Source organism: Eumetopias jubatus, unplaced genomic scaffold (genome assembly GCF_037043125.1).
Source record: "Eumetopias jubatus isolate StellerSeaLion01/CBP00866 unplaced genomic scaffold, mEumJub1_p1.0 scaffold_5, whole genome shotgun sequence".
NCBI lineage: Eukaryota > Metazoa > Chordata > Mammalia > Carnivora > Otariidae > Eumetopias > Eumetopias jubatus.
The window spans coordinates 33,244,280-33,270,417 of record NW_028274811.1 but is presented as its reverse complement, the minus strand read 5'-3'; the positions used below and the strand labels follow the sequence as shown (position 1 = coordinate 33,270,417).

The 26,138-nt window shown below is 47.0% G+C and overlaps 1 protein-coding gene across 1 annotated transcript in view; it reads left to right on the top strand.

The window, feature by feature from the left end:
• Nucleotides 1-6,299, top strand: part of PFDN1 (prefoldin subunit 1) — a 68,275-nt gene extending 61,976 nt beyond the window's left edge. The window contains exon 4 of the mRNA XM_028103526.1: nucleotides 5,878-6,299. Within this exon, the coding sequence (XP_027959327.1) occupies nucleotides 5,878-5,961 (84 nt within the window). The 3' untranslated portion in view covers nucleotides 5,962-6,299. The remainder of the gene's footprint in view (nucleotides 1-5,877) is intronic.
• Nucleotides 6,300-26,138: the final 19,839 nt, after the last annotated feature.

The window sequence follows — 26,138 nt, the reverse complement described above, 5'->3', positions numbered from 1 at the left end:
GGAGCCTGACTCCGACTCCGGGCCCCATCCCAGGACCCCGGGATCATGACCCGAGCTAAAGGCAGACGCTTAACCATCTGAGCCACCCAGGTGCCCCACCTAGTTGTATCCTTTTTTTTTTTTAATAAATTTTATTTATTTGACAGAGACAGCAGTAGAGGGAACACAAGCAGGGGGAGCGGGAGAGGGAGAAGCAGGCTTCCCGCGGAGCAGGGAGCCCGATGCGGTGCTCGATCCCAGGACCCCGGGATCACGACCTGAGCCGAAGGCAGACGCCTAACGACTGACCACCTTAATGGTGAAGTGGATGCACCCTGATGAGTTCGCAAGCCGATGTGTGTCTGTGGATCAGTCTCTTAGCTTTCAGTTCCCGGTCAGGCGTGGCCTGTCTTTCCTGCCCCTGGTGAGCGCACCTCACCCGGTCACTGGCACTTGCAGAGCTCTGCCCTGCTTCTGCTTGCTACAGTTCTGCCATCTTGGTCTCATTTCCCTTCCTCACTTCTTCTGTGACTCCTCGTTGCTTTTCTTACTTTCTCTTCCTCCTTTTTCTCTGTGCCTTCGTCACTTTTTACACCCTTCTGCCAAGACTTGCCTTCTCAGCCTTCAGTGAATTCTTGGCCTCTTGCTGAACTTCCCCAGTGTGGGCCGCTGGTATCCTCTGGCCATTTTAGAGTTCTGCAGACTCAGAGAGCATGAGACAGTGAGGCTCTGGGTTTTTAATTCGGGAGCTATGGGAGCGACAGTGAGAAGGTGGCCTTTGCTTCACGTGTTTTGATTAACAGTAGAGCTTGAAGTTGGCAGTGGTCTGCAGAAGTTGGCAACCGTGGATTCAGCGTAAGGGAGAAGTGTGTGGCCAGGATGGGTCAAAGTCAGGATTGGAAACATGGGACTCAGAGCAGAGGGTCTCTGAGCACAGATCTCACAGAACATCAGGGGCAGAAGGGAATCGAGATGCCCATTTTACTGCCCCTGTAGCCTGGATTGGAGGCATGGGACAAGCCAGAAGTTCTGCTTTTATCCACCGAATCTCCCCCCAACCCTTCCCCCAGCTCTATTTTACCTGTCTTATTTGTCTTTGAGACAAGAGTTCATTTGAAGAAAAAGCTCTGTGTCTAAAGAATAATAATGGGGGAGTGAGGATACCTGTATTGTCCAAATCCTCATTTTACAAATGGGGAAATAGAGGATGAGAGAGGAAAACTACTTTCTATACCTGAAGAAATGGCAAACAGGAGAGATATTAGAGAAAGAGAGGGAAACAAAGTCCCTAAGGAAAAAAAGTCTATAGAGAGAGCATCACAAGGTGAATTACCTCAGCGGTCTATTTGAGAGATTATGTCATGTCAGGAAAGTTCTAGAGACTTGAGCCTCTTTCCTTCATTGGAGGTCATAAAGGGAACACTGGCCCCTCAGCCTGACTCCCAGAGAGAACCTCAGGCTGATGAGCAATAACTGCAACAATGTCATTTCCCTGGCCATGCTGAGCCCCACAGGAAATCTCAGAATTTCTCTCACTCCAGAACAAGGCCCACAGGAATGTCGCTGCACCCAGAGCTCTGTGGTTTGATTTCACTGGAGAGTTTCCTAGGGGAAAGCTTCTGAGGGAGATTGTTCAGCAAGACAGAAAAATGCTGCAGTGAGGCCATCTCCTGCTGGAAGGTGTGGGTTTGAAAGGCCGCCTGGAGTTTACACAGAAGTCCTAATCCCCTTGTAGCTCACAGCAGCCCTGGCCAAAGCTCCCAGCCCTTTCTCAAGGACTTCCAACTCCAGGACACGGGAGATTGGGACAGTTTGTTTTACAATTTCACAAGTTGATCTCATAAAGGGCTTGACCCTTAGGGCCTGTTCTGTTTGTAGAAGTAAGCCTCTGATTTTCCCAGGCACGTCGGTGAGAGTTGAGAGACCTGTGTTTACCTAGGGGCAGAGGTTACAAGGCATTGCCCCAAACTGAAAATCATCTTGAAGAAGAGGCTCATTTTCTGTCTTTGCCTTCTCTGTTGGTGTTCCTCATTCATTCGTGTTGTGGGGAGAACTGAAAAGCGGTGTGTATACAAGTATATCAGCAGTAAGTCATCATTCCCATCATAAATGTACTTTTATTCAACAGGTATTGAGTTCCTCTCATGTACCAGCCATTTTTCCAGACATTGGGATATCAGCAGACAGAACAAAGTCGTGCCCTTTTGGGCTCCTCTTTCTTGGAAGGGAAGATGAACTGATCCTGCCACTTCCCGTGGGGGCAGGTGCTGTGCAGGAGAATAGGAGCACAGAGCTGCCATAATATTCAAGGCTTTTCCCGCTGAGGTGGCATTTGAGAAAGGCCTGAAGGAAGTAAGCGAGCTAGTACTGTGGGCATGTGGGGAAGAGTTCCTAACAGAGAGCCAAAGGGCAGAAGCCAGGCAGGAGCATGGCTGGCGGGTTGGAGGGGCAACGCCGAGTCGGAGGTGCAGGCCAGTGTGGCTGGAGCTGAGTGGGCGAGAGGGAGTTGAGGTCAGAGTCCGCTGAGAACAAGACTAAAATGGCTTTGCAAAAAGGCTTTAGCCTTTCATTTTGAAATTGGACGCCACTGGAGGATTTTAAGTGTTCACAGAGGACTCTGAGCACTGTGTGGAGAAGAAACTAATGGGGACCAAAGGGCAGAAGAAAGGAGACCACCGAGGAGGCTATACATTAAGGTCACATTCTGGATACATTTTGAGGTAGTGCATAGGATTTGTTGGTTGATTGGATGTCAGATGTGAAAGAAGGAAGATTCAAAGATGACACCAAAGATTTTGAGCATTTGCAAGAATGGAGTTGTCATTTACAGAAATGGGGAAGATGGGTCCACAGGATTTCTGATGTGAGTAGTAGTTTTAGGAAGAAAATGTGGAAATTCAAGGAAGAAAAAATTTGACTTAATCATTGGTTCCTTAATTTTCTGCATCCTTTCTGACAGTCTTGTTTGTATTTGGATCACTTCTACCACAGTTTTCTTGGCTGAAGTACAGGTCCCAGTGTACTAACTTATAGGGACCCTTAGCCAGCCCCCTGTGATTCAGTGTGGTCTGAAAGCTGGGGGCACAGAAGAACTTTGGGGCAGATTCTGTCTCTGGGACATCCCTCAGTTCATGGTTTCCTAGGGCTGCTTAACAAATTATTGCAAAGGCGGTGGGTTTAGAACAACAGAAAATTATTCTCTCACAAGTTTTAGAAGCTAGAAGTCCAAAACCAAGGTGTCATGGGCCATGCTCCCTCCAAAGCCTCTGGGGAAAAACCCTTCCGTTTCCTCCTCCTAGCCTCTGGTGGTTGCTGACCATTCTTGGTCTTCGTTTGCTTATAGATGCGTCCTTCCCTTTCTGCCTCCCATCAGGGGATGGCATTCTGTCTCTGGGTCCCTTTTGTCTTCATGTGGCCTTATAAAGACACTAATCATTAGATTTAGGGCCCACCCTAACTCAGCATGACCTCATTTTAACTTGACCCTATTTTCAAATAAGGCCACATTCACAGGTAATGGGGGGTTAGGATTTCAACGTATCTTTTTGTGAGACAATGCAACGCACATCACATACTCTGATTCAGGTTTGATTATGAAGGTCGTCTTGGCTTAGGTATGTTTGAGGATAAGACAGGAACTATTGAAAAAGTTAGAAAACAGGTCCCTCGGTGCTAGGGATGACCCATCTATTAGGATGAAATGAAAATTTTAATGTGCAATAAATTTACCTAAGCTAATTAAAGATTTAAAGATAGGTTTATTTTGCATTATTTTTTCAAACTTGAAGACCTTAGGTTATGCAGTGTAAAAATCATGAAAAAAAATCATAAAACTGAAACTGGAAGAAGAGACATAGAATGAGGAATTTTAAAGTAAGAATTATAACCTGAATTTGATTGTCCAGAGGCCTGTGCAGTAGGTAGAAAAACTCCAGCTGATGTTCCAAGTTTACAGTTTTGACAATTGGGGCAGCAAGTTGGCAGAGATGGAATGCAAAGGACCCGGGTCCCTGAGCACCAGCACATGCCGCGGGAGCCCAGCCCCGCTTGCCCCACTGGCCTTTTCCTCACATTCCCACAGGGCTGGGAAGGTGCCCAGATGGTTCATGGCACTGGTCTTTAGCTGCTGCTCCCCTGCTGTGCAACATCCAGTACATGGACATTCTTCAGTGGTGTGTCAGGAGTTACTAGTATTTCCCTCTTTAAGTCACCACACGTCAAGTCTAGGGGTTGTTTATCAAAGGAAGTTTAAGTTCCCATTCTGACAGCACAATGATAGGACTGTATCAGGTTTAGCAGCATAATAAATTCCTTAGCAACAGTATACATTCATAGCCACTGTGAGTTTTTATGGAGCTCCTGTTGTTTACAGGTTGGACAGCAGTTGTGTGCAAGTTAGACAGATGGGAGATGAGTAAAGAGATAGGGCTCTTTCTAGCCTTCAGGAAATTCAAAGTTAGGAGACAACAGGAATCAGGGTTCACACAAGAACTGATAAAGATGCCACAACATTGGAGCCAATAGGAAAACTTCCCTAAATGTATGATTTAATAAATAAATAGGGGCGCCTGGGTGGCTTAGTGGGTTAAAGCGTCTGCCTTCGACTCAGGTCATGATCTCAGGCTCCCTCTCCCCCTCCTGCCTGCTCGTTCTCTCTCTCTCTCTCTCTCTGTGTGTGTGTGTGTGTGTCAAACAAAATTTTGAAAAAAAAAATCTGGACAGAGTGGGAGGGATCTGTAGAAGAACACCAGAGACTTTAATAGTGAAGGCCTCAAGCAACAGAGGCCTTCGTTTTGATTTTCCTGCCTCAGTGGTTTGGTTGGGCATCAGTTCCCAAGAAAAACCTGCTCATCTGTTCTCTGGCCCGATATTGCCTGGTTTTCCCCGGTCATCTGGGCACTTCTGTGGTCCCAGTGAATCCACAGCTGCTAGGGTGAAAGGTGTAGGGGTGAGTGAGAAGGGCACTGGTCCACCTGAGCTGCCTGGCTCCGGGCTTTGCGTTACTGCCTGGCTCCAGTGTGGCCCGGTCACATGGACCCTTAGAAAGGGGACTGTTTAGAGTATTCCTCAAAAAGGGAGCCTCATTTCATGTCTCTTAAGTGGGAATGCAGCCACAACTATGTCCTCAGGGCAGGGACCAGTGGTGAAGCCACCATACTTTTTAGGTGACCGCAGGGCAAATAATGTACAGACATCATTTCCTTTGACTAATCTTTTGTAATCCTGGCCCAGATGTGGCTCCTGCAAGTGGTTAAATTTCTTTGTCTAAGTTGAGATTTTTAATTTAGGACCCAGATGGGGTAGGAGGTAAACTTCCAAAAGGTCTCTTTTACTCAGTGTGTCACTGTCCTGGATTCCTGGCAGGCAGCGGTTTCATGAGAAAAGCAGATTTCAGCCTGATGCATCTGCTCGGTGAGACGTGGGGTACAGCTTCTTAGCACTTACGCAGCCTGTCTGCTCACTGGACAGAGCAGAACCCTCTGGTGCCCCGTCCATTCCGCAGCAGTGGCAGCTCCAGGCGCCTGGCCCAGGCCATGGAAAACCTTGAGAGACAGTCTGTTATGGGGCCAGAGTTGTCCTGGAATTTCCTGGCCTTTGTCTGGTGTAACTTCATGTACTGAGACGCCTGTTTCGAGTGCACTTCCTCCTGGGGGAAAAGCACAGCTGCCTTCCGCAGAGCACTTCTGCTTCCTGCGGCCGAATAACCTCTTCCCCCCTCAGGCCTGTGGGCGGGGCGAGGGCAGCGCTCTGGTCAGGTGTGTGTACCCGGCCCCCATTAGACAGTATGCTACTGGAAGTCACTGGTCACAGAGGAGAAGCCACTACCATCGGCCATAAAAGCTGCATCTGCCGACCTGGCCCACCCCTCCTAACTCTGGTTTCTTTCTCATGCTGCAGCAGAAGAAATCCTATCTGGAGCGGAGTGTGAAGGAAGCGGAGGACAACATCCGGGAGATGCTGATGGCACGAAGGGCACAGTAGGAAATCTCTAGCAGAAGCTTCCTGCTCCCTCCCATTCCTGGCAAGGGCAGAGGGGCCCATGTGGGGAAAGCATCCTCTCTTCTGCCCTGATGGACTTTTTATTTGGATGATCTGGTAACCCTATGTTTTCTACTTCACCCTGATCCCTTTTCAGATCCCAACTCTTGGATTTTTTATCCTGGCTCTGTCTGCTACCCCTGCCCAGAACACTCTTCTCCCCTGGGGGTGAGTCACCAACTCCCAGGAGAGGGAAGCTGGGAGCCAGGACAGAGGGGAGCTCTGCCCAAGCCTATCACTAGTTATGCTGCTTAGACCAATAAAAGGCGTCTGTTCCCCCAGCCACTCTGCTAAGTCTGCCTTTCTCAAGCTGAAGGATGAGAACCAAGGGCCAGAGAAGCAGAAACTTTCAACCTCAGCTCCCTCCTTGTCCTTTCTCCTTCCAGGGCTTTGGCTCTGTTCCTTCTTTATTGGAGCCTTTTCTGCCTCCCCCCCCCCGCCCCGTTTTTTCCCCTTCTATTCCTTTGAGTAAATCCCTCACCTTCTGAGCCTCTCTGCAGATAAGGAAGGAAGGAGACCAGGGCATAGCTGAATTCAAGTAACTTTGGTGGCAGTGTGCCCAAAGATTCCTTCCTCTTCCTCACAAATGTTCCTGAAGAAAATGCAGTAATAAACCAGCAGTACCTCCATGGCTGTCTAACCCTTTGGCCAGTGTCACAGAGGTGGACACTAATCCTAAGGCCTCCTACAGGCTTAGGGGCAGTGGTGTGCTGGAGGTGGCTTGTACTGGCTCGTGAGAGCCAATTATTAAAACAAGTGTTAGAACTATTTCAATCCAGTTGTGAAACACAGCCATTATTAAAAATTAAGTTAGGTAAATATACACAATTAAAATAAGAGTAATGTTCAGAACTTACCCCCTTCCTAATTACTAAATCTGGCCATTATCTATGTTTTTGATAACAGTCTATTGTATCTGGATGATGGAAATGCTACATAATGGTGCACTCCTGCACTTTTCTTTCCAACTCTGCATTCAGGACATCATGTTGGTAGCTTGAAATCAGCTATTTACTCCACAGAATCAGGTGATGGATAAAATAAGGATTTGTTTTAAAGAGCACTGGTAGTTAAATATGAGCACATCACTGCTTCAGAGTGAAAGTGGGCAGAGAGCTGTCAGCTGCAGCCTCCCAGGGCTGGCCGAGCCCGCTAGCTGAAGGAAGATGACTCTGTTATGGCGGCTCAGCGCCACCCTGCGGCCAGAGCTCAGATTGGGTGGCCTGCCTGTCTGGCTTGTTCGATGACAGCTCTTCTCTCTCATGCGTGCGTGCGTGCGTGTGTGTGTGTGTGTGGAGGGAGGCTGGGGGCGTGGAGGGCTGGCAGCAGAAAAGAAGGCGTAGGCTCTGGGTAAAAGCACCTACAGCAGCTTGGTGAGTCTGTCTCCCGGTGGGACGAGGGAGCCTGCCTTCCTCATAGCACCCACCTGCAGTGGAATGAAAACGTAAATAGACTCCCTCCCTCGTCATAGTGGACGGTGGCTACTAACGGAGAAACCCAGGGCTTATATTCTGTCTGGAATAATTCATTCAGTTGAGGTTTACACAAATTTATTGAAACATACAGGGTGTTAGCAGAGAAATCATTCATTCAGTGGTATTACATCATGTCACTACCTTGAATGTATAATTTTAAAATTATAAATATATATTTTATAAGCCTTTGGCCAAAAAAATAAAAGTCATTTAGCACATTTGTGAAAGGCCAATAAGAAATGGATTTTAAACATTAAAAAGATAGAGTCACTGAATTAAATAGCAGCGCAACCCCTGCTAATCTAGAATCCCACTGTGTCGAAGGTAGAAGTGTCTGTGCAGAGCTAGTCATTTTCCTTGATTTCAGCAATCAGAAGAGATGGGGCAGGCCCACCTACTGAAGGTGGTGGCAGAGCTGGCAGGACAGGGAGGCTGGGCTGGTCAGGTGAGCATGTCCCAGAGACAGCAGCAACAGAGCGCAGTCCAGCAGGCTGTGAGGCAGGTGGATGGGCCCAGGTCATCCCTTCTTTGGTCTTCCACCACATACACTGGAGGGAGAAGGAGAGGGTTAGAATGAACTGGCACAAAGCCCAGGCCCTACAGAGCCAGTGCCTCCCAGACCAGGGGTGGACTGCAGCAGCCGAGAGCCACCAGGCAGACTGGGGGTGGCCTTTCACTTACACTGTGGCAGATGTTCGGAGGAAGGGTGGCTTAGCTCAACTACTTTCTCTCCTCCTCCTAAGGACTTTTATCCCTGCCGGGACAGGTGCTAGGGGACCGACAAAATGGCCTCACACTAAGGCAGCCAAAGAGAGAGTAAGGGACACTTCTTGTCTGGCCAGAGTTGGTTAGCCCTGCTTGCTTTAGAAACCAGGCAGCAGTATGTCCTGTGCCTTACTGGTATTTCCTCAGATACCATTATGCCATCTCCCAAAAGAAGGCATAAAGTTCCTAAAAAGGAACTGCAGGCCCTAAGAGAATAACCAAGAGTCCTGGTTTTTCAAACCTGGGCAATGCACACAATCACAGTGTGCCGCAGACACAGTGGTGGGGGGCAGGGATGAAGACCTGGTCAAGTGAGAGGGATGGCTGGAACCTAGCACCCTGGCTTTTTCGCAGAATGGAGATGGAACTCTAATAAGCCCTATCAGGACTAAGTGCTCTATTAAGACATCTGAGTGCTACACAAATCCACAGGTCAAAAAGGACCCCAACTTGCGGCCGACATCAGCCTTCCTTCCGGTAAGCACATACTTAAAATGGCTGGTGGTCAACCTCGGTCTCAGAGGGTCTGTGGCCCCTTTTAAGAAAATCTGAAGACAACCACCACCACTAAACTCATTTATAAGTAGTAAGGATTTTAAAAACTTTTTCAAAGTTAATGAATACATGAATCTTATAAGTTAAATTGGTCCTTTGGCAGTTTTCTTTCAGTTCTGTTTTTGTGTATCTATTTTTATACCTCCTCTCTTGGCAGCTGCTCTCTCTGAAGCCTGGTATAGTAGCTAGAATACTCTGGGTTAGTAGTGAGCTTTTCCAAGTTGTCCCACTGTGTCAGCCACCCTCCACAGACCTCCCTTCTCTTGTGGCACAGCTTTCGACTCAGCCTGCTTTCCTTTGGCCCCACTCAGCAACACAGGCAAAACTGTTCTGAGGTCTGGGAGACAAGACCCAGCCCCAGGGAGGCCTAGTGAAAGAGGAGAAGACATTTATTCTGAGGCCTGTAAGGTACGTTAACCTGATTTAGTCGTAACAGCAGTACCTGAACATAGACACTACCATCATTCCCATTTCACAGGTAAGCAATGCAAAGCTTCGAGAGGTTAAGTCTCTCGTCCAAGCATACATAACCAGCCAGAGGCAGGCTCAGGGTCTGAACCCATGCCCTTGGCAAGCTAGACTTGCCCAGGCCCATCTGGGGTAGAAAAGGGATCGGGAAGAACACCGGACTGAATGTGCTCTAGGACCATCCTCTCTCTCACCCCACCTGCTAAAGGTATGCACAGTCCAAACCCCTGGGGCCACCTCGGCAGGAAAGCCCTTTTCACCTGCTCTCTGCCCAGATGACCTGCCCAAGTCCCAGCCTCCCTTCAGCCTGCAGTCGGCAGCTTCAAACAGGGAAATGAACATAACAGAATGCACACTCCCCAGAATAATCCCTTACTGTATTCTACTTGCCAGAGGACCAGCTCTGCTGCCCTTGAGACAGAAGGGCCCTCTCCCCTGCCAGCTCTAAAAAAAACCACTTGCCTCATCTAGGCCTGAGACCCTACCTGGTTGCTATGTGTGAGAGGTCCTGTAGCCTCTCTTAAGCTACCATTTGTTGAGATCACAAATGTGCTGGGACCTGTGCCAACAGCCTTCTATACATAATACCACTCAGTCTTCACAACCCTGTGGTACAGGCATTGGGACACCCATCCTCACTGCTTCTCCTCCCTGTGCTGCTTCCCTCCCATTTTACCACGGAACCTTGGGCAACTTCATCAGGGAAACTTCCTCTAACACCTTTCTTCATTGTAATCAAGTTTGTCCTTGCTAAGGCTTTATTTCACATGACAGGCTCTGAAACCTGGGGCAATGGGGACGTGGAGCTCATTGCTCCCAGACAGTGCTCACAGGCGTGGGGTAAAGGGGGCTTGCGGGGGGGCGGTTAGAAATAATCCATCTGGCTACAGGACAGGAGACTTCAAAGGGCTGCGTCAACCTCATTTTGGGGGTGGGGTGTAAGTTCTCAGCATACCTTAGAAACCCTGTCACTTATTTCCTGGGGTGCCGAATCTTCTGAAGCCCTTACGACTTTCTCCTTTTCATTAGGTGACAACAGAACCTCTACCCCCAAACTGCTGAAAAAGTAGGGGGTGGAAGAGAGGGTGTGGGGAGGGTAGGTCTGGAGGGTAGGAGTAATGTGTAAGTTTTCCTTGCTTTTCTGTCACCCAAAGCAGGGGTGACTGGCCCAGGAGAAAGCTCTTGAGGAAGGCCTCACAGTTCCTCACAGCACCCACCGTGGGGCTCTCGAACGGCATACAACTTCATCTTCCTAGATGCCCTGCCTACGGGGAGGATCTGAGGTCCTGCACCTCCAGAGGGTGCCTGCCGCACTGGGCAACACGGCCTACTCTTCCCCAGCACACACCCCACCGGGGGCCCTCACGGCTCCTCACCTACTCCCCCACCCACTGGGTCACACTGGGTCAGTCTGTCCGCCAGCTCCTATACCGTCCTGGCTGACTGGTCGGTTGGAATGCAGCCCACTCTGCCTGCGGCCCAGGGTACTCGAAGCCCAGGGACTCGTGTGCCCTGAAGCCGCCCCGGCAGGACTGCTTTCCCAGCAGGAGCCCTGCTGTGGCAGAGAGGACTCCAGCACTCGTGTTCATACCCAAGCCTTCCTGGCAAGTGGCCCCCACTGGCACGCAGGGCATAAAAAGGGGGCAAGCACCATGGTTATGGATGATGTCAAACATTCGGGAAAACGAGGTGAACAGAAACTACTCTCTGCAAGTCTTCTGTGAGTCTAAAAATTATTTTGAAATACCAGACTTTAAAAAGGGGTGGGGAGGGGGTGGGAGAAGGCGTTGCCCTTCCAGGTAGGTCAGCAGTCTGCCCAGGTTGGGAGGCAGGTTCTGATACCTATAGGCACTGCTCAGATGGAGCTCCTCCTCAGAGATCAAATGCCCCCCTTGTGGCCAGCCTGGGCTGCAGCTCCCGATGGACAGGCAGGGCTTTAGGGATTGGCTTATATCCACCTCAGCCAGAAGGCCCGCCCCTCCCCATTCGGGTCTGGTGTCTCAGTGCCGATACCACGAAACTCAAACCTCTGCCCTACCCCGTGCAAGAAAGTACTCTGTTCGCAGAAAACTACAGCTGAGTGGGGGATCAGCTCCAAGTGTCCCCTCACCAGCGGGTCTCGCTTGTCCCAGATAGCCCTTTGATGGCACCCCTCGGTGAGGGGCAGGTACTCAGAGCTTTGCCACAGGAATGCAAGTGCACAAGTGTGTGTGTGTGGCGGTAGAGAGGGCAGCTGGGGGAGTGTGCAGGGAGGGGTGTATGTGCACCCAGCCGTGACCCAAAGACCTAGACTAGGTCAGAAAGGCTTAGGTTAGTCTTGGATGCTGGGCAGCTTTGGAAGGAGCTGAGCAGCTCCTGGGAGAGGTTCCCACCAACCTTTTTTGACTCTGCTGGAAGCAGAGACAGCAGATGTTAGGTAACTGGAGACGTGCGGCCCCCTGTGCCCAACTACCTGCCCACCAAGCCCTGGGGTCTTCTGCATAGTCACCAGCCCACAGCAACCCCGACCGCCAGACTCCCCAGCCAGCAGTCCCAAGTTCTGGGACTACCGTGTTGTACAAGCTAACAGTGCCGTTTACAGGCGCTACTCAGAAACCTGCTTCCGGGCAGCAGTGCGCATGCGGGGCGCCAGGCAACAGCGGGGCCAGGGCAGAGATGACCTGAAGAAATGTGAGCAGAGGCCTTCTCAGCTGAAGGCTCCAATACCTGAGTCAGCCCTACCCTGGAATCTGAAACCTTTACTTGAACAGCTCAGGCCTTTTAAATGATTCATCAAGTGCTCTGGAGTGGCGATACAGCATTATTAGGCCCTTCCTATTTGTGTATGCACCTGTACACAGTCCCAGCCCAGGAGAGCTAATAACGAGAAGCAAACAAAGACTGGGCCTCCCGGAGAGTTCTGATGTTTGGGGCTTTTATGCTCCAGTTACTAGAAGGCTGCCCCTTGGCCTCTCACGGCCCACACCACTGACGGGCACCCAGGACTGCTCCTCAACCGCTAAGACCCCCACGGCCAAAAGAGCTCCCAGGAAGTACCCTCAGCAGGGGTGATGGCTTTGCCAGAGGCAGGAGCCTTATAGTCTGTGCTCAGCTGCTCTCGCCCAGTCTTGAGAATCTAAGACCAACAGAAGAAAGCCAGTCTTCCAGGAGGTATCAGAGGATGCCTAAACAGCCCTCCTACTGCTCAGACCAAGAGGTAGGGAGGGGCAGATCTTTAAGCATTTTAGCAATAAGCAAGACCTCAAGATAGCCAATAGGGATGGATCCTGTTCCTTCCATGCAAGTGGCAGAGAGGAGAGCACACGACTTGCTGAGGACTCACTTCAGCTGTCTTGGATGCGCGTGTGTAGTGGGATCACTCATTACTCAGGACAAGGGGCTACACTGATGAGAAAAGATGTTCTAAAGGCAGTACCACGTGCCACCTGCCCTCAGAGCCCACGAGTACCAGGTATGTATGCTGAGGGGGAGAGTGATGGGCGAGGGGTGGCCAGAAACGGTGGAGGTGAACAAGGGGGCGTAGTTCCACTGGAGTGTGCGGGCTAAAAGCAGGACAGGATGGGAAGCCTTCTCCTTGCCTAGTCTTCCGCACGCAGGTGGGATCTGGGGTGGCAGCACTGGCACAGTCCGGCCTGGGCTCTCCCAACAGCAGCTGCCTTTGCTGGGCTAAGCTCAACACCTTCCCCAGGCCTCCCGGCCCACTCTGCCCACTCTGCTCCTCATGCTTCCTGTTCCCGCAGCTTCACCTCTGGCCACACTGTGAAACTGAGTCAGATGAGGCCATGTCTCCCAAGTCCCTGTCCCTCTCTCTTGCTTCAGTGTTCCAAGGTACCCACTCCAGGGTGCCACAGTCTGGGAGCTAGCCAGCCAGTTCACCTCCCAGCGCATGCAGCTGACTGCCATCCACATGGTCATGAAGCCCACCATCATTCTTTAGGCATCGGGTGCCAGGTGTTTATGTGGTTTGGCCTGCAGGTGGGTGGGTGTTCGGAGGTCTCCACCGGTGTAGTTGCCACCATCCTATGAAGGACGCAGCTGCTAGACAAAACCTAGATGGAGCCTTTGGAGAGATCTGACAAGGCTCTAAGGAGCCCCAGGCCCCCTGGCCCCCAGCCCCCTTGTGGGTCAGTCATAAGGCCAATTTGCATGCTAGCCCTGCCCACCCCAATCAGTCCTGTAAACAGCAGACCTGATAAGATTTTTTTCATAAACAACAAAAACACATTTGGACATGCTGCGCCAGTCTGCCAAGTAGGACTGCACTGCCACCCCCTCCTGCGCCCCGTCCTTGGGCTAGACCTGCTGGGGCAACTGGGACAGAGTCGGTTGTAGACACGCGACAGCTGAGAACCTTGTGGATGCCAGACCTGCATGTGAAACTGCCTGGAGGATCAGGTTGACCAGTTATTTCATGGCAAAAAAAAAAAAAAAATGGAGTTCAAAGAAGGGAAGTAACTTGACTGAGGTCACATAGTGAATTTAAGGCAAGTCCTGGCTTGTCCCCCAACCTTCCTGCCGCCTCTGCTTATCAGTTAGGCTCACTTCAGATCAGACAGTAGCCTGGCTGCAAGTGACCTGAAATGTGGCTGTGTATGGAGGGGTGAAAGTCCTCCCTTCTCTCTAGGCCTCGTTCTCCCTTGAAATCGAAGGTCTGTGTTGGAGGGCAAGATCCAGTTCTTGTCCCGTTTTAGAGTATGTCCCTGAGACAGTCAAGAGTCTACTACTTCAGAATGACCTGGTCCAGCAGTTGACTGTCAACTGGGAGGCAGAGTGAATTTCAGGGTCCTTCTCAACATCCACTTGGCAGTCCTCAGGCAGGCAGGTGGGTGTGCTGGCCCAGAACAAGGCACCTCCTGGGGGTGGGGGGAGGAGGGGTGACTGTGTTCTCTAAGGACAGTGGCTATGTACAGGGGCTCCAGAGGGGCAGTGTCCGAGTTCCAGTCCTGATGCTGCCACTGGCTGGCTTTGTGACCCTGGACAAGTCCGAGCTTTCCTGTGCCCCAGTCTTCTCATTGCACAATGGAGGTGGGGGTGGGGGGAGTAGTATCTAAGAGCCTAGATTTTCTGACGGAAACATAAATCAAGTGCTTGCCCAAGCCCTTGCATAAAGTGAAGCAGGGAAGAGGACTTACATAGGAGCCACAATGTGATGGTGTCCTACAGAAGAAATCACCAGAGATCTCTTTTCTTATTCTGGGTCTGTGTGCATGGAGGGGCTCCTTCAATCAATCCACATTCAGACTGGTATTTCTGTGTGAGGCCCCAAATTGTCACAGGATGACAAAAGCAGGGACACTGGCAGTCCATGCAAAGCAAAAGCTGCTCAAAGAAAAGGAAAGGCAAGACAACCCAGAGAAGCAGCAAGGGGCCAGGGAGGCAGCATACACAGAGCTTTAGCTGTTAAGACCCCTCAGAGACTAGAGAGGGTGAATTATTTAGAAACATCTCATTTCCTTAGATAAAGAGAGTAAGAAAACCCTCATACATGTGCATGTGAGCATTTGCCTAGATAGGGTGAGTCTATGGCTGTCATTAAGACAATGCAGACACAAAGGTCCACAGAAGAACAGGACAGGAAATAGTATGAAAGGATGGTCAAGGAGGAAGGAATGTACACATTTCAAAGATGAAGGACTGAAGAGTTAGGTGTTTCTCCTTACGTCTTAAAGAAAGAAAGAAAAAGGCCAATCAAATGTGATGAGCCCACAACTGAATCAAAAATTCCAGCAAGACTGGTAGCCATGTTCACTGAATGTCAGGAAAGGGACTGAATTCTCTAGGGATAAATGTGTCTTTACAGAGGCAGCTCCCACCAGTCCTGTTTTCCAGTCTAGAAAAAGTACAGGAGCGCAGTAAGGGAAGTGACACCATTTTTTGTCCATGGTCATACAATATTCAAGTGAAAAGACCATCTTCCTCCTCCCACCTTCCAAACGGAGGTGCTGCAGAAGCAAACAAGGTAGCCAAGGAGGTCGAACAGGGCAAGGTGTGTGGTAGAGAGGGCAGAAGTGCGCGTCACTTTCCTCATGAGGAACTCAGTGCAGTGCTGGAAGCTGACAATTGAGGTGCAGGTGGCTGGAGATCCAAAAGTGCTTGGTACTTTCCAGTAAAGACCATGCTATGTAAGCAGGGGAGTGGAACCCACTCCACTTAAGAAACAGAAAATAAAGGCTTCTCCCACCCACACCATTACCAACAAAAGAACAGGCCAAAACCAGGGCCCATATCCCTGCTGCCAATGTGGGAGTCAGGCAGACCTGAGCTGAGACGCTGGCTCTGTTCTTCCACAGCTGGATGGCACAACATGGGAAAATATGATACAGACAAAGATGAGTAGTATTAGGATAGGTCAAAAAAGATCTCAGTTTACTAACAGGTAAGTTTCATCATGGGGTTTCCTAAATAATGCGATCATACATTTCAAATCTTTCATATTTGATAGACACTACGGATACGGTCACAGAAACAGAATGGACGTGCCAGCTCTGGCAGTGCACCATCTGCCTTCCTGTTGGCTGGTCCGGCAGCACGGACCTCAGGCTCAGAATCTGCACATCACTGAATGCCCCAAGCTGATGGGAGGACGGCCGGATGGCTCCGGTGGTGAGGGGGCTCAGCCAGCTGAGTTTATAAAACTCAAGAGTTACAGATCTTTTTTTTGTGTATCTGAGGAGATAAGCAACAAGCTTCTTATGCTGGTGAGAAGAAAATAAGCCACCAAAAGGGAATCTTGAATGTTTATTAAAGTGACAGTCCCAGTTCTGTTGCCCGAGACTTTAGTGAGTAATCTCATGTACCGTGAGGGGAAAAGACATCTTAGAATAATCTGTGTTTCTCATTTAGTTCGGGGGGTAAAAAGCAATCTTTCTTTTATTCTAAAGACAGTCAAGAGCATGGGGAGGGGACTGAACATCACTAATGGGAAGAAGTAAACAAGACAAGAACACAAGCAACAGCTGATTCCTTAGCACCCCAGCACCCCACTATTTCACTAGAAGTCCGTCTGTACCCCTCAGAGCAGTGAACTGAGAAGATGTCACTGTGAGGGTCCAGGGGAAAGAGGGGCCAACAAGTATGCGAAGCTCCCACAATGACACTACAGTAAAGGGGAGGAAGCAGTTCGTTTTCTCCTGGTAGATGACGAGTATATTTCTAATGCCGTTTTTGGAGAAAGAAGTATGAGTGAGGCCGCTATGCCAAGGAGAAGAAATTAAAGAAAATCTAGAGAAACAATCTGACCATGCCCAGTACACAACAATTCTACGACCCTGAATACAGAGAATCTAATGGCTGGCTCATGGCACACAATCTTGCTTATGACCTGCTCAGAAGTGAGATACAGAGACCAAAGTTGTGAATGATGGTGGCTGACTTGCCTGACAAGCCCCTCAACATTCTGGTTGTCTTTTCCCAGCCATTTCTACCTGATCTGATATATAATCACACCTCCTTTACTGCCAGACTTCAAAAGACACCACTATAATCAGTCATAACCTAGGGCTTTAACTCTGGAATACACAGCACATGAAGGAACAGGCTGCCTTATGTCATTAAAGGTTATAGCACATAAGAGTGAGCAAGCAGGGGCGCCTGGGTGGCCCAGTTGGTTGAGTATCTGACTCCTGGTTTCAGCTCAGGTTATCATCTAGAGATCATGAGATTGAGCCCTGTGTTGGGCTGTTGGACTCCTCTCTCCACAGCAAGTCTGCTTGAGATTCTCTCCCTCTCCTTCTGCCCCCCCCACCAAGGGGTTGTTCTCTCTCTGTCTCAAATAAATCCATCTTTAAAAAAATAAAGAGTGAGCAAGCAATCCCACTTAAATACTCATCAGGCCCTGTAACGATCTACAGATTTAATGCAATTCTAATCAAAATCCTATCAGTGTTTTTTATAAACTCGTTCTAAAATGTATGGAAAGGCAAATGCAATAGAGTAACAGTTTCAGCTGGAAGAGTTACACTATCTTAAGATTTAATATAAAGCTACAATACTCAAGATAGTTATGGTATTCGCAAAGGGACTGACACAGATCAAAGGAACAGGAGAGAGGGCAGTAACAGACCCACATAAACATGGCCAGTTTATGTTTGACAGATAGGCAAAAGCAATTGAATGGAGTGAGGATAGTCTTTGCAAATAAATGTTAAAAAAAAAAAACCTGGCATGCAAAAATTGAAAACCAACTATTTTAGACTTCGTATTTTATATAAAAATTAACCCTGAATGGATCATAGATCTAAATGTAAAACATAAAACCAAAAACTAGAAGAAAACAGAAGAGACTCTTCATAACCAAGGAGTAGGCAGGCTTCTCAGACCTGTTGCCAAAAGCACGCTCTAGAAAAGAAGAAAAATGAGAAATTGGACTTCATCAAAATTAAGACCCTTTTCTTTGTGGAAGACACTGTTAAGGGGATGAAAAGGAAAGCCGCAGACTGGGAGAAAACAGTTGCAAATAACATCTAACAGAGGACTTGTATTTAGTTTATATAAAGACTCTTAAAAAAGATTCCACAGTAACAAAACAACTCAGTTTAGTAGTGGCCCAAGTACTCCAACAGATACTTCACCAAAGAGGATATAAGGAGGGCAAATAAGTACATGGCAACATCATTAGCTACTTTAAAAATGCAAATTAAAACCACAACGAGACACCACAATACACCTATCAGAATGGCTAAAATAGAAAATGCAGTACCAAGTACTGGCTAAGATACAGAGCAACTGGAACTGTCATTCATTGCGCACGGGAAGGCAAAAGGGTATAGCCTCTCTGAAAAATCATAGCACTTTAAAGTTAAACATAATCATATGATCCAGAAATTCCACTCCTGTAATATCCACCTTAGAGAAAAAAGAAAAATTCTGTTCGCACAAAAACTGTAGCAGTTTAAAGTTAAACGTACACTTAATCATATGATCCAGAAGTTCCATTTCTGGGTATTCACCTTAGAGAAATGAAACCTTATGTTCACACAAAAACCCGTACATGAGTTTGTGACTACCAAGAAGAGGAAATAACCCAAATGTCCCTCAACGGGTGAATAAATACACTGATACCTCCATACAGTGGAATGCTACTCAGCATTATAAAGTACCCACCAGATCTTCATAGAATACACCAGCAGTTACATACATGATTTTATTTGCAAGGCAGTATCACAGGCATTCCAGGGCAAAACCCATCCAAACCAAATCTCCCTTTGGCAAATGTACTGGAAGGCTTTCTAATGTACTCCTCAGGTCCCCGGGCTTCCATAAAAAGGCAGGGGGATGGTCCCTTCCTGCCTCAACAGCAATTCACAGATTCTATTTTCCATACTGGAGTTACATTTAAAGTTTCCTTTGAAAAGATTTATATTAGGAAAATATGAAAAGGATGATAAAGTGAAAATACAGTCTGAAGGGTCTATACTGTTGCTGCTGTTCAGAAGGGCCTCCCTGGAGCATGGATGCTCACATGCTTGGTTATCTATATGCTGGACCCTCCAAAAGACACCCCAGAGGACACGATTTGCTTGAGGAGACTCAAAGCTGAGACACAGTAGCCTGACTTTCTTACTTGGTACCTGGCCTTTCTGGAACCTGGTGTTTGATTGCATGCAGTTTTACTGCCTCCAGTGTGGCAGAGGTTCCAAGCCTTCATGCCCCAGCTGGTTCTTTGCACCTCTGAGCTCATGTCTTTCACACCTACACAAATGCCTGCCTTCCTCCAGTCCTGAGGAGCCCTGTTCCCTGGTCCTAGCAGTACTGTCTTTCCTTCTGTTGGTGTCCTTCACAGAATAGGAACTGGAGGGAAACCCACCCTGAGTGACGAATGGCATGACTAAGTACAATGGACATTTTTGAATTCTCATCCGACCTGACTTCGCAGCAACATTTGATGCTACTGATCACTCCCTTTCTCTAAATAAAAATTCTACTTTCAGGACACCCCATTCTCCTGGTTTTCCATGTCTGACTCCTTTGCAGGTTTTATCACCTATAATCCAACTTAGTTTTCCTTAAAGCTTAGCCCTCCACTGCCATCTCTTCTTTTCCCTAGCCAACTTGATCGCATTCACCCCCACATTTCCGATTACCATGAATATGCCAATGCCTTTCCATAGCGCTGTCTCCAGCCCAGTGTATATACAAGTGCTTACCTGACGCCTCCACTTGTGTGTCTCATTGTCTTGACACCTCGATCCAACCCAACATGGTTTTTTTCTTCCTCCCAACCAACCATAGTTCCCAACCTCCACAAACACAGTAGGCAACCAGTTCCAGTCGGAAGCCAAGAAATCATCACGGAGTGTGCCTTTCTCCTTCGATCCCCATAGTCCATTACCAAGTACTCTTGATTTTACTTCCAAATATCTCAAATGCATTCATGTCTCTCCATCATCATGTGAACTTGTGCCCCCTCCAAAATCATTCTCTACATAGAAGCCAGGGGGATCTCTTAAAAATGCCAATTTGGTCATGTCATCCCTTGCTTAAAATCCTAGTGGCTTCCCACTGCTCACAGATAAAAAACCAGAATCTTTAATCAGGATTATGAGCTCCTTATCTTGCTCCTGTTTCTCATCTGTTCCCAACATCCCACTGCTCTTGCCGTGCTAATTTCCTCTTCTAGTTTCTCAAATGAGGTGTGTTCTCTTCTGCCATTGGGCCTCGGCACCTACAGTGGTTTTGCCTATTAACACCTACTCATCTTCTCTCTCCCAGACTGTTCAAGACGGTCCCCTTTTATATGTTTTCATATGTATCTTCCCTTCACAGGAAAGAAGAATGTTTATGACCCATGGGCTTATTTAATGTCTGGTTCCTCCCCCAGAGTGCAAAGAAGCTCCATGAAGGCAGGGAGGAGGTCCTATTCTGTGTGGTCCATTACCTGACACCCTGGAAATGGTTCAGCATTTACTCAATGAGTGTCGGTCCTTGTAGACTGACAGTGGTTCCCCAGGAGTATGCACGGCCATAGACTGAATAAGTCCTCCTCCAGTTTAAAGTGCCCCAAAGTGGGGGTGCCTGGCTGGCTCAGTCAATAGAGCATGTGACTCTTGATCTCAGGGTCATGGGTTTGAGCTCCACCTTGGGCACAGAGATTACTTAAGAAGTAAATAAAGTGCCCCAAGGAAATGCTGTGATAAAACTTTATAATGTTCTAACCTGTGACCCCACTACAGTGAAGAAATTATTTTCACCAAAAATGTAATATTTTTTAAAAAGAATCCATTCTGGGGCACCTGGGTAGCTCAGTCAGTTAGGCTGCCTTTAGCTCAGGTCATGATCCCAGAGTCCTGGGATCAAGCCCCACTGATCAGGCTCCTTGCTCGGTGGGGAACCTGTTTCTCCCTCTCTCCCTGCTGCTGTTTCCCCCTGCTTGTGCTCTCTTTCTTTCTCTGTTAAATAAAAAAAAATAAAACCTTAAAAATAAAATAAAAAATTAAAAAATAAAAGTTAAAAAAATTAAAAAGAACCCATTCACAACAGCATTAAAACTAATGGACCTCAGGGGCATCTGGATGACTCAGTCGGTTAAGCTCTTGATTTTGGCTCTGGTCATGATCTCAGGGTTGTGAGCTCGAGCTCCGCATCGGGCTCCCTGCTCAGCACAGAGTCTGCTTCTCCCGCTCCCTCTGGCCTTCCTCCTCCACCTCTGCTCGTGCTCTCTCTCAAATTTTTAAAAAATTAAAATTAAAAAAATAAAAGCTAAAAAGGATATGCAAAAGCTGTGTGATGAAAACTGTATGCTTTTACTTAAGGAAATAAAGATGACCAAAATAGAGAGAGACCATGTTTCTGATAGGAAGACAGTACTATAAATATGTCAGCTCTTCCCCCAGTTATTTTGTAAATTACATACTGTTCCAATTAAAGCCAAATACGGTACTTTTCTGTAGAAAAGGACACATCCTAAAATCCAGATTAAAGATTAAAAGGCCAAGAACAGGCAAGCAAGTTCTGAAGAGGAAAAGGGTATGTGTGTATGTATGTACATATGGATGTGTGTATGCGCTGGGGGTAGGGAAGATACTTAACCACACCAGACTCTTCGGATTCTAGCCTGTTCATAGAAGGGAACTTATGTATGACAAATCCCATTTCAAATCAATTGGGAAGGGATGACCTAATGTTGTTGGAAAAAAAAAAAGAAAACCAGAACTCTAACCTATACCATTATCAAAACTAAAATTAGGTCAATGAAAGACTATGTGAAAAATACAAGAAAATATAGGCTTAGCTTTACGATACTGGAGAAAAGCGTTTTTCAAAGACTAGAACAAAGCATAAGGGAAAGACTGATAACCATGATATTTAAAAACTTCCCTAAGGGGCACCTGGATGACAGTCAGGCATCTGACTCTTTTTTTCAGCTTAGGTCATGACTCAGGGTCATGGGATTGAGCCCCATGTTTGGGCTCCATTCTCAGCATTGCATCTGCTTGGATTTCTCTTTCCCTCTCCCTCAGCTCCTCCACCCCCCGCCCCCGTGTGCTCTCTCTCATAATAAATCTGAAAAAATTTTCATATTAGAAAATACACTATAAAAAAGATTAAGAGACAGGGAGAAGATATTTGCAAGTCTATCAAAGTGACAAATATTAGTGTGTGGGATATTTAGAGATTTCCTATAAATCAGTACGACAAACCGTAAGAAAGAAAAATCACGTTTTTAAAAGCAAATCACCAAAAATTTATATTTTTGTGTTAAGGTCACTAGAAATCAGGGAAGGTAAATTAAAATAGTGAAATACTGAATAAAATACCTAGGAATAAACCTAAACAAGGAGTTTAAAGACCTGTACTCTGAAAGCTATAAAACACTGATGAAAGAAACTGAAGACAACACAAATAGAAAGATACTCCACGGGGGTGCCTGGGTGGCTCAGTCAGGTAAGCGTATGACTAGATTTCGGTTCAGGTCACGATCTCAGGGTCATGAGATCGAGCCCCACGTTGGTCTGTGCCCAGTGTGGAGTCTGCTTAAGAGTCTCTCTCTACCCCTCCCCCTGTCTGTACTCTCTCTCTCTCTAAAGCAAATAAAATCTTAAAGAAGATATTCCATGCTCATGGATTAGAAAAATTAATAGTTAAAATGTCCAAATAAATAAATGTCCATACTCTGTAGAAGCACCTGGCTGGCTCTGTAGTGTGACTCTTGATCTCAGGGTTATAGGTTCAAGCCCCATGTTGGGTGTTGAGATTACTTAAAAATAAAATCTTAAAAAAAAAAAAAAAAAAAGGGCCTTACGATCCAATCCTGTCCCTATCAAAATACCAACAATATTTTTCACAGAACTAGAATAAAGCTAAAATTTGTAAGGAACCAGAGAAGAACTTGAATAGCAAAAGCAGTCAAGAAAGAACAAGGCTGTACATGTAATACTAGATTTTAAGATCTACACAAAGCTGCAGTAATGTAACAGTATGGCCCTGGCACAAAAATAGACACAAAGGTCAATGGAACAGAACAGAGAGCTCGGATACAAACCCACACATATATGGTCCATTAATTTACAACAAAGGAGGCAAGAATATAATGAAGAAAAGACAGTCTCTTCAATAAATGGTGCCAAGAAAACGACAGCTGCATGCAAAAGAATGAAACCAACCACTTCCTTACACCATACACAAAAATAAACTCAAAATGGAATAAAGACCCAAATATGAGACCTGAAACCATAAAACTCCTCCAAGAAAACACAGGCAGTAATCTCTTCGACACTGGCCTTAGCAACATTTTTCTGAATAGGTCGCCTCGAGGCTAGGGAAACAAAAGCAAAATTAAAGTGCTGGGACCACACCAAAATAAAAAACCTTTGCACAGCAAAGGGAACCATCAACAAAATGACAGGACAACCTACTGAACAGGAGAAGATGTTCACAAATGATATACAACTCAACACCAAAAATACAATCTGGTTAAAAAATGGGCAGAGGACCTGAAGAGAGATTTTTCCAAAGAAGACATACAGATGGACAACAGACACATGAAAAGATGCTCAGTATCACTCATCATCAGGGAAATACAAATCAAACCACTATGACATAGCACCTTACACCTGTCAGAATGGCTAGAATCAAAAATATAAATAATAAATGTTCACAAGGCTGTGGAAATAATGGAATCCTCGTGCCTTGGTGGTGGGAATGTAAACTGGTGCAGCCCCTGTGAAAGACAGTATGGAGGTTCCTCAAAAAATTTAAAAGAATTACCATGTGATCCAGTAATTCCACCACTGGGTTTACCTGAAGAAAAGAAAAACACTAATTTGATAAGCTATATGCATTCCTATGTTTACTGCAGCATAATTTATAACCGCCAAGATATGGAAGCAACCCAAGTGTCCACCAAAAGATGAATGGATAAAGAAGATGTACATATATACAATGTAATATTATTCAGCCATAAAAAAAGATGAGATCTTGTCCTGCCATCATAGGTGCATCTAGACGGTATTATGCTAAGTGAAGTAAGTCAGAGAGAGGTGGACAAATACCATATGACCTCACTTATATGTAGAATCTAAAACACAAAGAAACAAATCCATAAATAACAGGAAATAAACTGACTGTTCCCGGGGGGGAAGAGGGGGCGATGAGGGGCGAGCAAAATGGGTGAAGGGGAGTGGGGGATACAGGCTACTAGTCTGTCACAGGGATAAAAGACACAGCCCAGAAAATATGGTCAGTGGTACTGTAATAGTGTTGTAATGGTCACAGAGGGGAGCTACACTTGTGGTGAGCACAGCATAATGTATATACACTTGTAAAATCACTACTGTACACATGAAACTAATTTAACACTGTGTGTTAACTGTACTTCAATTTTTTAAAAAACTGTATGGTACTAGCACATAGACACCCAGATCAAGGGGAGAGAATAGAGAACCCAGAAATAAATCCACATTTATATGGTCAATTAACTTATGACCAAGGAGGCAAGAATATACAATGGAGAAAAGACTTTTTTTTTTTTGAAGATTTTATTTATTTGAGAGAGAGCATGAGAGGGGGGAGGGTCAGAGGGAGAAGCAGACTCCCCGCCGAGCAGGGAGCCCGATGCGGGACTCGATCCCGGGACTCCAGGATCATGACCTGAGCCGAAGGCAGACGCTTAACCAACTGAGCCACCCAGGCGCCCCAAGACATTCTCTTCAATAAATGCTGCTGGGAAAGCTGGACAGCTACATGCAAAAGAATGAAACTAACCACTCCCGACACTATACACAAAAATAAACTCAAAATGGATTAAAGACCTAAATGTGAGACCGACAGCCATAAAACTCCTACAAGAAAACACAGGCAAGAATCTTTGACATCAGCCTTGACAACATTTTACTGGATAGGTCTCCTGAGGCTAGAGAAACAAACACAAAATTAAACCACCAGGATCACACTAAAATATAATGCTTTTGCACAATGAAGAGGAAGCCATCAACAAGGTGACAAAGCAACCTACCGAATGGGAGAAGGTATTAGCAAATGACATATCCCCACAGGGGTGAACACTGAAAATGTAAAGAACCCATACAACTCAACACCCCAAACAAAAATAATTCTATTAAAAATGGGCAGAAGATCTGACTATACATTTTTATTTTTTGTTTTTTAGAGAGAGAGCACACATGCCCGAGCAGAGGGGGAGGGGCAGGCAGAGGGAGGGAGTGAAAACCACTGGTGTGGAGCCCGACACGGGGCTCAATCTCATGACCCCAAGATCACGACCCGAAATGAAACCAAGAGTTGGAGGGGCGCCTGGGTGGCTCAGTCGTTAAGCGTCTGCCTTCAGCTCAGGTTATAATCGCCTGAGTCCTGGGATGGAGCCCCGCATCAGGCTCCCTGCTCAGTGGGGAGCCTGCTTCTCCCTCTCCCTCTGCCTGCCGATCTGCCTGCTTGTGCTCTCTGTCAAATAAATAAAATCTTCAAAAAAAAAAAATCAAGAGTTGGATGCTTATGGGGTGTCTGGGTGGCTCAGTTGGTTAAGCATCTGCCTTCAGCTCAGGTCGTATCTCCAGGTCCTGGATTGAGCCCTGTGTTGGGCTCCCTCTTCAGCCGGGAGCCTGCTTCTCCCTCTCCCTCTGTCGCTCCCCCCGCTTGTGCTCTCTCGCTCGCTCTCTCAAACAAAATCTTAAAAAAAAAGATGTTCAGCTGGCCAATGAACACATAAAAAGATGCTCAACATCACTAATTATCAGGAAAATACTAATGAAAACCACAATATCACCTTACACCTGCCAGAACGGCTATTATCCCAAAAGACAAGAAATAATAAGTGTTGGCAAGGATGTGGAGAAAGCGAAACCCTTGTGCACAGCTGGTGGGAATGCAAACTGGTGCAGCCACTCTGGAAAACAGAATGGAGGTTCCTCGAAAAATTAGCAATAGAATTAATTACCATACAATCCAGTAATTCTACCACTGGGTATTTACCCAAAGAAAACAAAAACACTAATTTGTGTTTATTGCCACCTTATTTACAATAGCCAAGATATGGGCACAACCCAAGTGTCCCTCCACAGATAAACGGATGAAGATGTGGCACATGTAAGAACAGCCCCCAGAGACACGTGCACTCGTGCACACATGCGCGTGCATGTACACACACACACACACTGGAGCGTTACTCAGCCATAAAACAGAATGAGTGAGGTCTGGTCATTTGTGAGAACATGGATGATGCTGAGTGAAATAAACAGTCTGCGCCTGGGTGGCTCAGTCGTTAAGCGTCTGCTTTCAGCTCAGGTCATGGTCCCTGGGTCCTGGGATCGAGCCCCGCGTCGAGCTCCCTTCCTCTGTCTCTCTCCCACTCCCCCTGCTTGTGTTCCCTCTCTCGCTGTGTCTCTGTCAAATAAATAAATAAAACCT